We start from the raw sequence: 13298 nt of genomic DNA, 5'->3' as shown, positions 1-13298 counted from the left end.
TCACGATATAACTACTTTTATATACTTTTTTAAATATACACATATATTTCCCTTAATGTCATAAAACTAGCGAGCTAAGCTAGTAGTAGTACTAACAGTGTCACGTAAACATGGCTAAAGACGCGAAAAGCGGATAAACAAGTCGAATCAATTGAGTCATTTACGCTGGAACCGCCCCGATTGATTCAAACTCGTGTCCTTGATCATTCAATTCAAGCGATTCACTAGCAAAAACCAGATCAAGCATTCATTTTGGAATTTCAACATCGCTTCTAATGATTTTAAAAAGTAGGTATAAGTATAGTGATGGAGGAAAATGAGCTTTTCAAAACTCCGAAATGCGTCGCAAAATGATTCACTAGCTTTTTCGACGCGCTCGAATCGGATCGCGAATCGCTTGATTCAGTTCGGGACTGCAAAGCGCGTATCGCGAATCATTTGGTTCATATCTGCACTTCAAAGCGCGTATGGCGTATCATTCAGATCAGTAGTTCCCATATCGCGAATCATTTGATCGGAAATTCGGAGCGAGTTTGTGAATCTTTTGATTCAGATCGACTTCGGAGCATGTATTGCGAATCATTTGGCTTAGATTGGAAATTCGGAGCGGGTTTGTGAATCTTTTGATTCAGATCAGAACTTCAGAGTGGATTATGGTTCACAAATCACTATTCGGATCGGCACTACGGAGCATGGATCGCGAATCATTTGATTCAGATTGACTTCGGAGCGCATATTGCGAATCATTCAGTGGCGGCTACTGGTCTGTCAAATAGGGGAAGCTCATTTTCGGCCTACATCATAAAATTGTCTATTTATTTATTCACAAGAATGTGCCTTATTGTCATAAGTAAGTCACAATGCAAACAATCGTAAAAAAAAAAAAAAAAAAAAAAAGCTTTAGTTTTATTATGCAAAATAGGATGTATTTTTTCTTTTAGTCAGATGCTACTATATAGTATAAATATTTTGCAATTTAAATAAGGTTATTATGGAGATTTATTTATTTATAAAGTATTTTAATAGAAATATAAGGTTTCATTATGTTATGTTAAAATTTTTCAAGATTACTATATATATATATATATATATATTAATTTATAGTCATCCTCCATGTTAATATTTAATGTAGTAATCTATATATATATATACTGATTACTACATTAAATATTAACATGAATGAATGAATGAACGATCTAAAAAAAATATTAAACTCTGTAAAAGTGAAACAAGGAATGTGGTGTATAATTGTGTGATATGTATGATGAAAATCAAGCAATTTCGCCAAGCAAATATAAAGAAATAGGTTGCAGCAGTTTTTATTTCGACTGAACTTGAGAAATCCGCGATGGGACTGAGCGCGAATAGCTTCAGCGATTCCTTATAGTACAAAATCGCTGTCAGTCAAAAGGAGATGCAATCTTTCGACAGACCCTCCAATCATCACGCAGAAGCTCGGAGTCCAGGCCAGCCCACTCCTCATTTGCTCCTCATTCACCCCCAGAGACGCTGAGCGTCCGTGGGCGGGACATAATCGCAGCGTTTATCCAATGACCGTCTAGTTTCAAAGCACTGAAAAAAAACGTTCAAAGCAGCCGCATTGAAGTCAATGGACGCTGGGCTTCAACGGGGACATGCACTGTGACGCTACGGGAATGTATGAGAAGAAAATCAAGTCAGCCGACCTGCTATATCTAACTGATTCTGAACGAACTCGTCTTTGAGATGAACGTTTTCTAACGCATTTTTAGTCAATAAAATGTTAATACAATAGTACATAATTTGACCATTAATTTTGTGACATTATAGGGGAAGCTGAGCTTCCCTTGCAGTCTTAAAGAAATCGCCACTGGAATCATTTTTTTTATTTTAATTGGAAATTCGGAGCGGGTGCGTGAATCTTTTGATTCAGATCAGAACTTCAGAGCGGATTCGCGAATCATTTCGCAATTTGAAGTCCCGATCTGAAATTATGGTTCATGAATTTCTATTCAGATCAGGCCTACGGAGCACGGATCGCGAATCATTTGATTCAGATTGACTTCGGAGCGTGTATTGTGAATCATTTCATTTTAATTGGAAATTCAGAGCTGGTTCGTGAATCTTTTGATTCAGATCAGAACTTCAGAGTGGATTCGCAAATAATTTCCCAATCTGAAATTATGGTTCACGAATCACTATTCAGATCGGGACTATGCAGCACGGATCGTGAATCATTTGATTTAGATCGGAACTTTGCAGTGGGTTTGTGAATCATATCACAGTTCCTGAATCATTTGATTCAGATTGACTTCGGAGCACGTATTGAGAATCATTTGATTTAAATTTGAATTCGGAGCAGGTTTGTGAATCTTTTGATTCAGATCAGAACTTCAGAGTGGATTCGTGAATCATTTCGCAATTTGAAGTTCCAATCTGAAATTATGGTTCACAAATCACGATTCAGATCGACCACGCAGCACGGATCGTGAATCATTTGATTTAGATCGGAACTTTGCAGTGGGTTTGTGAATCATATCACAGTTCCTGAATCATTTGATTCAGATTGACTTCGGAGCATGTATTGAGAATCATTTGATTTAAATTTGAATTCGGAGCGGGTTTGTGAATCTTTTGATTCAGATCAGAACTTCAGAGTGGATTCGTGAATCATTTTGCAATTTGAAGTTCCAATCTGAAATTATGGTTCACAAATCACGATTCAGATCGACCACGCAGCACGGATCGTGAATCATTTGATTTAGATCGGAACTTTGCAGCGGGTTTGTGAATCATATCACAGTTCCTGAATCATTTGATTCAGATTGACTTCGGAGCACATATTGCGAATCAATTGATTTAGATTGGAAATTCGGAGCGGGTTTGTGAATCTTTTGATTCAGATCAGAACTTCAGAGCGGATTCGCGAATCATTTCGCAGTATGAAGTCCCGATCTGAAATTATGGTTCATGAATCACTATTCAGATCGGGCCTACGGAGCACGGATCGTGAATCATTTGATTCAGATTGACTTCGGAGCGCATATTGCGAATCATTTCATTTTAACTGGAAATTTGTAGAGGGTTTGTGAATCTTTTGATTCAGATCAGAACTTCAGAGCAGATTCGTGAAGCATTTCACAATTTGAAGTCCTAATCTGAAATTATGGTTCACAAATCACTATTCAGATTGGAACTACAAGCACGGATCATGAATCATTTGATTTAGATCGGAACTTTGTGAATCATATCACTGTTCCTGAATCATTTGATTCAGATTGACTTCGGAGCACGTATTGAGAATCATTTGATTTAAATTTGAATTCGGAGCGGGTTTGTGAATCTTTTGATTCAGATCAGAACTTCAGAGTGGATTCGCGAATCATTTGATTCAGATTGAATTCGGAGCGCATATTGCGAATCATTTCATTTTAATTAAAAATTCGGAGCTGGTTCGTGAATCTTTTGATTCAGATCAGAACTTCAGAGCGGATTCGTGAATCATTTCGCAATTTGAAGTCCCAATCTGAAATTATGGTTCACAAATCACTATTCAGATCGGGACTACGGAGCACGGATCGTGAATCATTTGATTTAGATCGGAACTTTGGAGCGGGTTTGTGAATCATATCACGGTTCCTGAATCATTTGATTCAGATTGACTTTGGAGCACGTATTGCGAATCAGTTGATTTAGATTGGAAATTCGGAGCGGGTTTGTGAATCTTTTGATTCAGATCAGAACTTCAGAGCGGATTCGCAAATAATTTCGCAATTTGAAGTCCTAATCTGAAATTATGGTTTACGAATCACTATTCAAATCGGAGCTTCAGACAGCATATCGCGAATCGTTTGATTCAGATTGGAGCTTCAGAGTGTGTATCAGAATTCATTTGATTCAGATCGGAACTTCGAAGCGTGGATCGTGAATTGATTCAGATCGGAGCTTCGGAGTGCATATAGTGAATCTTTTTTTCAGATTTTATTTAATTAAACAGTACAAAACATCAAGCCACTAAGGCAGAACAGTTTTAAAAACAGAAAGAAAAAGAAAGAAAGAAAGAAAGAAAGAATACACAAATACAATTCCTTTAAAAAATGAACCATGGTTTTCACTGCTTTAGGATTAACAGAATTTTGGATAGTTTCCATGTCTAGATCAACTTTGAATAAAGAAAAGAGAGATTTAGAGCCAGATTTTTTACATTTAGCTAGCAGGAAACACAAATTAATTCAGTTATATTTTTGTATATTCTTTTTTGAGTAGTCAAACAACCTAAAGCCTTGCCCTGTGGAACACCAGTGGCTCTTTGTTCCTCAGATGAGAAGTGTTTGATTCATTCTGGAGAAATCAGAGAGGATTATTCTAGCTGAATCACAGGAACTGATACTATGTTCCCCGTCTGTTTGTGTGTGTTACAGCTGTAAAAGTTTGCCAAAGGAGACTTGGATCAGGTAGCCAAGTAGCTTTCACACTCCATTTTCCAAAATACAGCAGATCTATGAATCCTGCAAACACTGGCTGCAGAATGAACGCTCAGAGCCAAGGTTGAAGTTGTTGCGCTGGGATCAGTGTAGAGTTTGCCAGGTCAGGCCGAGCATTTCGCACTGAGAAGGCCTAATCCAACCCCAGGGAGCGGGAGGATTTTAAGGGCAACTGTGTAGTTTGACAGAAACATTGGCTGCAGGTACTGAAAAGACTTCACAGATCAGAAGTAGTGTCATTTCCTGCCATTATTAGGAATGCTGATACCTTTATCTGACATTTATGCTGGCTTCTTCATGTGCATTATAGGTTAGAATCCAGTCAGGAGCCTGGAGTTCAGATAATTTAGTAAATGAATCATTAAGTGTCAGAATATTTTCACAGCATCAAGAATATATGTCAGTTAAAAATATTATATTTTATCTGGTTTAAAGTGTGATGTTCAACTGTTGACATGACATTGTGCGACGTGCAGTAGCGATGTTTCAACCACTAGATGGCGCAGGAGTCGCTTCAAAATCGAGCGTCACGCTGATTGGCTGATTAAACCTGAGCTGTAAAGTCAGAGACAGGTAAAAGGACAAAAACAGCTTCATCTACATAGGACAGAAATCAAGAAGTTGATCATTAACATTTTTTCTTGGAAATATTATTTCTGTGTCTCCTATAGTCTTTTACTAAGATAATATATTTAATAATAATAATAATAATAATAATAAAAAACTGTTTTCGATACATTTAAGACCCTGCAAAAAAGAATCAATTACTGATTACTTTTTTTGTAGTATAACAATAAAAAAAATTACCAACATATAACCAACATAAATAAATAAATCCATAATAAAAGAATAAAATATTAGCTATGCATTTGTTGCTTGATTTTGTAGTATAATAATGAAATATTAAATATATACAAAAATGCATTTTGTAGTATAATAACAACAATAAATCTATAATGCATTTGTTGCTTTATCAAAACACATATTCTGTAGTATGATACTAATAATAACAACAACCAAAACAAATAAATAATAATTAATAATAAATCTATAATATATATATATATATATATATATATATATACATATATACATACACACACACACACACACACACACATATATATATATATATATAATAGTAAAATAACAGCAATGAATTTGTTGCTTGATTTAGTAGTTTGGTAATAATTAAATATTATATATATATATATATATATAAACATATTAATAAAAACAATAATAAATCTATAATGCATTTATTGCTTAAAAAAGTTTTCTGTATACTAATAATAATAACCAAAACAAATAAATAATAATTATATATATATATATATATATATATATATATATGTATAACAATAATAAATCTATAATAAAGTAAAATATTAGCTATTTTCTTGCTTCATCAAAACACGTATTAGGTGTGTGTGTGTGTATATATATATATATATATATATATATATATATATATAATGAATAATAACCAAAAGAAATAAACAAATAATAAATAAGACAAATCTATAATAGTAAAATAACGGCAATGAATTTGTTGCTTGATTTAGTAGTATGATAATAATGAAATATTATATATACAAAAACACATTTGTAGTATAATAACAATAATACAACTATAATGCATTTATTGCTTAAAAAAACATTTTTTTTTGTAGTATGATACTAATAATAACCAAAACAAATAGATATTAATAATGTATATATTAACAATAATAAATCTGTAATAAAGTAAAATATTAGCTATTTTGATGCTTCATCAAAACACGTATTAGGTGTGTGTGTGTGTGTATACATATATATATATATATATATATATATAATATTTATATATTATAATGAATAATAACCAAAAGAAATAAACAAATAATAAATAAAACAAATCTATAATAGTAAAATAATAGCAATGAATTTGTTGCTTGATTTAGTAGTACGATAATAGTGAAATATTATATATATATATACAAAAACATATTTTGTAGTATAATAACAATATTAAATCTATAATGCATTTATTGCTTAAAAAAATTGTAGTATGATACTACAAATAGATATTAATAATATATATTAACAATAATAAATCTGTAATAAAGTAAAATATTAGCCATTTTGTTGCTTCATCAAAACACATATTTTGTAGTATTATATATATATATATATATATATATATTGCTTGATTTAGTAGTATGATAATAATGAAATATTATATATATACAAAAACATATTTTATAGTGTAATAAAAATAAATCTATAATAAAGTGAAATATTACCTATGCATTTGTTGCTTCATCAAAATACGTATAATAATAATAATAATAACCAATAATAATAATAATAACCTATATATATATATATATATATATATATAAAATCAGCATTGCATTTGTTGCTTCATTAAAAATCTTTTGTAGTATAGTAATAATGAATAATAATGGAATATTAATAAAAGAAATATAATAAATTATTATATTTATGTATGTATAAATGCATTAGCAATGCATTTGTTACTTCTCCCAAAACTTTTGTAGTATAGTAACAAATAAAATATTAATAAAAATAAATATATAATAAAATGATAACAGTGCATTAGTTGCTTCAAAACACTTATTTTGTAATACAATAATAGTAAAATAAATTTTTAAAATACTAATAAAATATTAGCAATGCATTTGTTGGTTTATTAAATAAAAACATGGCTATTTTGAACACAGCTGTTAATAAACTTGCTAAATCTTAGTACTTAAAACAGTTCAGACTAAAACTTTTTTCATTGTAGACCTGAAAATAAAAACTAATTTATGAGCACCAGCAGAACAAAATAACTTTAAATCACGCTCTTTATTCCAAATATCAGACTGTTTCTGACTGTCAGGTAAAATACACAGTTACATGTCTGTTTTTTACAAGCCCTTGCTGTGGCGAGAAGTCCAGAATCTTCCAGATTCCTCAGATCAGTACGAGTTTGTTTCACGTTAGACTGTTTTAAGTTTAAATTTAAGTTTTCCACATTCAAGAATATGGCTGATAAATACAATGTAGCAAATCTGCGAAAAAACACATCACTTAAACATTCAGTACTCAAGTGTTGTTTGCCGTTTACATTTGTCCTGATATATGAAGAAAAACTGCCTTGGTTTGTAAAAAAAATCAGTGAGCATCACTCCCATATTAACAAACACTAACACAAACACTTTCGGGGCTAAAATGAGATGAAATGAAGAAAAACCAACGAACTTTCTCATGCATTTCGTCCTGCTATTACACTTCTCATTATACAAAAGAAGAAATTCAAATGTCATGACATTCAGATTTGCCTTTCCGGCAGATTCTCTGCTTGTGCCTCTGAGCAGTAGTAGTACTAGAGAGTCATTCGCCCGGCGTGTCCGCGCGACCCGTGCAGAAGAAGCGCAGGAGTGTGGGCTGCGTCCAGGAGGGGGCGCTGTGGCGTCTGTAGTGTACATCAGTGACCCGTGGAGCGCTCCATCTCAGTCTTTGACTAGTCTGTAGATGTGATGCTGGGCTCCGTGCTCGCTGGTGGACACTTCAAACACGTACGCGATGCATAGCAAGGTTTCCAGAGTGTCTCTGTTGGTCACCACCTATGGCACAGACACAACCAGACAAATTTAGCAAACATTTACTCAATGAACAGCACTTCATGCAACGCTTTTCTGATCTTTTCATTTTAAATCAGCATATTAGAATGATTTCTGAAGGATCATGTGACACTTAAGACTGGAGTAATGATGCTGAAAATTCAGCTTTGAATCACAGAAATAAATTACATTTTAAAATATATTCAGATAGAAAATTGCTATTTTAAATTGTAAGAATTTTTCACAATATTACAGTTTTTACTGTATTTTCAATCAAATAAATGCCGCCTCGATGGGCAGAATAGACTTTACATAGTATACTGAACATATTTTATTAGACATAGTTATATTTCGTACGTTTACTTAAAGTCTACTTTCAGTTTGACAATAAAAATACTCTTTTTTGACATTCTGGATGATATTTTAAAATGTTAATACAGATATACACTGCCGGTTAAAAGTTTGGGATCAGTAAGATTTTTAATGTATTTTAAATAAGTTTTTAATGCTCATCAGGGCTGCGTTTATTTGATTAAAAATACAGAAAAAAATGTTATGTTGTAAAATATTATTATGATGTAAAACAACATTCATCTGTTTTAATATACTTTAAAAATCAAATTTATTTCTTTGATCAAAGCTGAATTTTTCAGCATCATTACTCCAGTATTCAGTGTCACATGATCCTTCAGAAATCATTCTAATTTACTGATTTATTGTCAGTGCTGGAAACAGCGTTGCTTAATATTTTTTTGGAACCTTGCAATACTTTTTTTTCAGGAATAAAAAATGAATAAAACGTTCAAAAGAACAGCATTTATTTACAATAGAAATATCTTCTACTGTTCAAAAATTTGGGGGTAGTCCATTTTTATTCTATCTTAAAAAATAACTTAATACTTTTATTCAGCAAGAGTGTTTAAAATTAATAAAAAGTGATAGCATAGATTTACATTGTTAGAACAGATTTATATTTGAATAAATGCTGTCCTTTTTATCATGTTATTCATCAAAGAACCCTGAAAAAAAAAAAGAATCACAGGTTCCAAAAAATATTTGGCAGCACAACTGTTTTCAACATTGGTGATTCTAATAATAAATCAGCATATTAGAGTGATTTCTGCAGGATCATGTGACACTTAAGACTGGAGTAATGATGCTGAAAATTCAGCTTTGAATCACAGATATGAATTACAATTTAAAATATATTCAAATATAAAACTGCTATTTTAAACTGTAATAATATTTCACAATATTACAGTTTTTACTGTATTTTTAATCAAACAAATGCAGCCTCGATGGGCAGAAGAGACTTATGTAGTATACTGAACAAATTTTATTGGACATAGTTATATTTTATACTTTGTTTACTTAAAGTCTACTTTCAGTTTGACAATAAAAATACTCTTTTTTGACATTCTGGATGATATTTTAAAATGATAATATAGATATACATTGCCGGTTAAAAGTTTGGGATCAGTAAGATTTTTAATGTATTTTAAATAAGTTTCTAATGCTCATCAAGGCTGTGTTTTTTGTTTAAACATTAAGAAATGTTGTATTGTGAAATATTATTACGATATAAAACAACATTCCTCTGTTTTAATATACATTAAAAATCAAATTTATTTCTTTGATCAAAGCTGAATTTTTCAGCATCATTACTCCAGTATTCAGTGTCACATGATCCTTCAGAAATCATTCTAATTTACTGATTTATTATCAGTGCTGGAAACAACGTTGCTTAATTTTTTTTTGGAACCTTGCAATACTTTTTTTTCAGGATTCTTTAGTGAATAAAAAGTTCAAAAGAAAAGCATTTATTTTTAAATAGAAATATCTTCTACTCTTCAAAAGTTTGGGGTAGGTACATTTTTATTCTTTCTTTAAAAAAAAAGAAAAAGAAAAGAAATTAATACTTTTATTCACCAAGGATGTGTTAAATTAATAAAAAGTGATAGCATAGATTTACATTGTTAGAAAAGATTTATATTTTGAATAAATGCTGTCCTTTTTATCTTGTTATTTTAAAGAACTCTGAAAAAAAGAATCACAGGTTCCAAAAAATATTTGGCAGCACAACTGTTTCCAACATTGATAATTCTAATAATAAATCAGCATATTAGAGTGATTTCTGCAGGATCATGTGACACTTAAGACTGGAGTAATGATGCTGAAAATTCAGCTTTGCATCACAGAAATAAATTACATTTTAAAATATATTCAAATATAAAACCGCTATTTTAAATTGTAATAATATTTCACAATATTACAGTTTTACTGTAGTTTTAATCAAATAAATGCAGCCTCGATGGGCAGAAGAGACTTTACATAGTATATTGAACATATTTTATTAGACATTATTATATTTCGTATGTTTACTTAAAGTCTACTTTCAGTTTTACAATAAAAATACTCTTTTTGACATTCTGGATGATATTTTAAAATGTTAATACAGATATACACTGCTGATCAAACGTTTGGGATCAGTAAGATTTTGAATGTATTTTAAATAAGTTTCTAATGCTCATCAAGGCTGTGTTTATTTGATTAAAAATACAGAAAAAAAAATGTTATATTGTTAAATATTATTACAATGTAAAACAACATTCGTCTGTTTTAATATACTTTAAAAATCAAATTTATTTCTTTGATCAAATCTGAATTTTTCAGCATCATTACTCCAGTATTCAGTGTCACATGATCCTTCAGAAATCATTTTAATTTACTGATTTATTGTCAGTGCTGGAAACAGAGTTGCTTAATATTTTTTTGGAACCTTGCAATACTTTTTTTCAGGAATAAAAAATAAATAAACAGTTCAAAAGAACAGCATTTATTTAAAATAGAAATATCTTCTACTGTTCAAAAGTTTGGGGTTAGTACATTTTTATTCTATCTTTTAAAAAAATAAAAAAAAGAAATGAATACTTTTATTCACCAAGGATGTGTTAAATTAATAAAAAGTGATAGCATAGATTTACATTGTTAGAATGGATTTACATTTTGAATAAATGCTGTTCTTTTTATCTTGTTATTCATCAAAGAACCCTGAAAAAAAAGAATCACAGATTCCAAAAAATATTTGGCAGCACAACTGTTTTCAACACTGATCATTCTAATACAGTTTTTCTCAATTGCTTAAACACATTTCTTGAAATTATGCCTCGCTTTTGCGAAACTCTAAACACAAATCCGTAACTTCTAACTCAATTCTCCGAACTTACTATATTCAGGTCAAAATGAAGCTCTCCACTCAAAACAACTCAATCTTGCTGAAAAAAACAAACTTTTCTCTTAGACATGACACACAAACCCTCAAAAACACACACACTACAACACAGTTTTACACACTGATGAGATCAATTGAAAACAATACTACGAAAACTGGTAATAACTGTTGCTTGGAAAAAAAAAATGATGAACACAACAAATGTATGCATTTGCAAGTGTTTTAATCCTTAATTTATTGTACTGTAGAGTACAGCACAAAACAGCAAACAACAACAAAAATAATTATTCTACCCCAGCATCCATGTCTTTGGTCTGGGACAGGCCAAACAACCTCCTCAACATCACACTCTAATTGGTTATAACCCTGGCACGCATCAGCTAAAATATAGAAGACTGCTTGTTTTCTTGCCCTTGCCCTTCCTATTTCTCTTCCATGTTGTTGTCGTCGTCCTCCTCCTTCTTCTCCTCCTCTTCCTCTTTCACCTCCTATTCTTTGTCTTCGAAATTGCATATTACTGTATGCGGGATATTGATTGAAAAAGACCAGATAGGATACACAGTTACACTTTTACTAGTGGTCTGACAAAAAAAAAAATCAACATAAAAAAAAAGAAATAAAATATAAATACATTACAAAGTCATTGTGAAATAGAAAAGAGAAATATGGGCAAAGGCCGAAATATAAATTAGAAAGTCCAGAATTTGTAACTCTTGTGTTGTCCTCTGTCTATATATGCTTCCCAACTGAAGGTTCATGAGATGTTGAGATGTACCTTTGAGCTATTACAGAGAACTGCTTTATCATCGGTTGATCTGTAGTCTCTACATTAGTGAAAGTCAGTATTCACTTGAACAATTCATGGCAAATTTACAAAAAGTCTAATAGAAATGTGTAGAATATGCTTGACAGCTAGATCAAAAATGTAGCATTTACTGCAAAGACATATACAATGAGCTAATGACTTGATGTTTTGAGGGGAAAGACTATAGCAACATGAAAACCGCAGACAAATCAGTTGCATAATCAGCTGCATGAATATACCAAAGCAAACGCAACTTGTTAAAAAAAAAATTGCACAATGTGCACAAGTGACTAGATGATGTGGAGGTTGAACAAGTAGTTTTGAGAATTTCATTTCTGATCTGAGAAATGCACCAAACTAAGCTGACTTTGGCACTTTTATCTCCATCGAAGGTTCTGATTGGTGTGTGATAGATTTTGACTCCTAGTGTTTCCACTTGGGTAATTGTGTGCTAATTGAGCTCAAACTTTGCAGACTCGAGTGAACAATATTGAATGCTAGTGCTTTCTAAATGATCACATGGTGTAAGCACTGAGAAATGTAGGGATTTGTGTGTAGAGTTTTGCAGTAACAGTTCACCAAATCTGACTCATGTGTTAAAGCAGGGGAATAGTGTTTATAGTTCAGGGAAATGGGTGTGCTTTTTGAAAAATGGCATTATGGTTTTGAAATTTTAGTTCAAAAGACTACTTATAGTGTTTTAGCAATTGAGAAAAACTGTAATAAATCAGCATATTAGAGTGATTTCTGCAGGATCATGTGACACTTAAGACTGGAGTAATGATGCTGAAAAATTCAGCTTTGATCACAGGAATAAATTATATTTTGAAGTATATAAAAATAAAAAAAAAACATTATTTTATACTGTAATAACATTTTTCAGTATTACTGTTTTTTTTTTTTTGTATTTTTGATCAAATAAATGCAGTCTTGATGAGCATAAAAAAAGTCTTACTGATCCCAAACTTTTAAGCTGTAGTTAATGTGAAGTGGTGTTCTATTGTGTGTGCTTGTCCGTGTACGTCACTCTCAGTCATCATTGACTCAATCGGGCCATTGAGCGTGTGTTTGTGTGTGAGGTCCCGTTGTGTCGGGTGAGAGGCTCATTGTTTCGGGGTCTCAGCGCGAGGGCCGCGTCCCACACACTGGAGCTGTTGTCATGGACTTACAGCCTTATTTCTCATTTC

The 13298-nt window shown here is 31.7% G+C and overlaps 1 protein-coding gene across 2 annotated transcripts in view; it reads right to left on the bottom strand.

The window, feature by feature from the left end:
- Positions 1-7846: 7846 nt before the first annotated feature.
- Positions 7847-13298, bottom strand: part of LOC127156488 (transcriptional enhancer factor TEF-3-like) — a 52522-nt gene continuing 47070 nt past the window's right edge. For both annotated transcript variants that reach the window (XM_051099371.1, XM_051099372.1), the window contains exon 12: positions 7847-8077. In XM_051099371.1, coding sequence (XP_050955328.1) covers positions 7964-8077 — 114 coding nt within the window. In that variant the 3' untranslated portion in view covers positions 7847-7963. The remainder of the gene's footprint in view (positions 8078-13298) is intronic.

This window comes from Labeo rohita, chromosome 25, assembly GCF_022985175.1.
Source record: "Labeo rohita strain BAU-BD-2019 chromosome 25, IGBB_LRoh.1.0, whole genome shotgun sequence".
Classification (NCBI taxonomy): Eukaryota; Metazoa; Chordata; class Actinopteri; order Cypriniformes; family Cyprinidae; genus Labeo; species Labeo rohita.
This window is presented reverse-complemented; position numbering and strand designations above follow the sequence as displayed.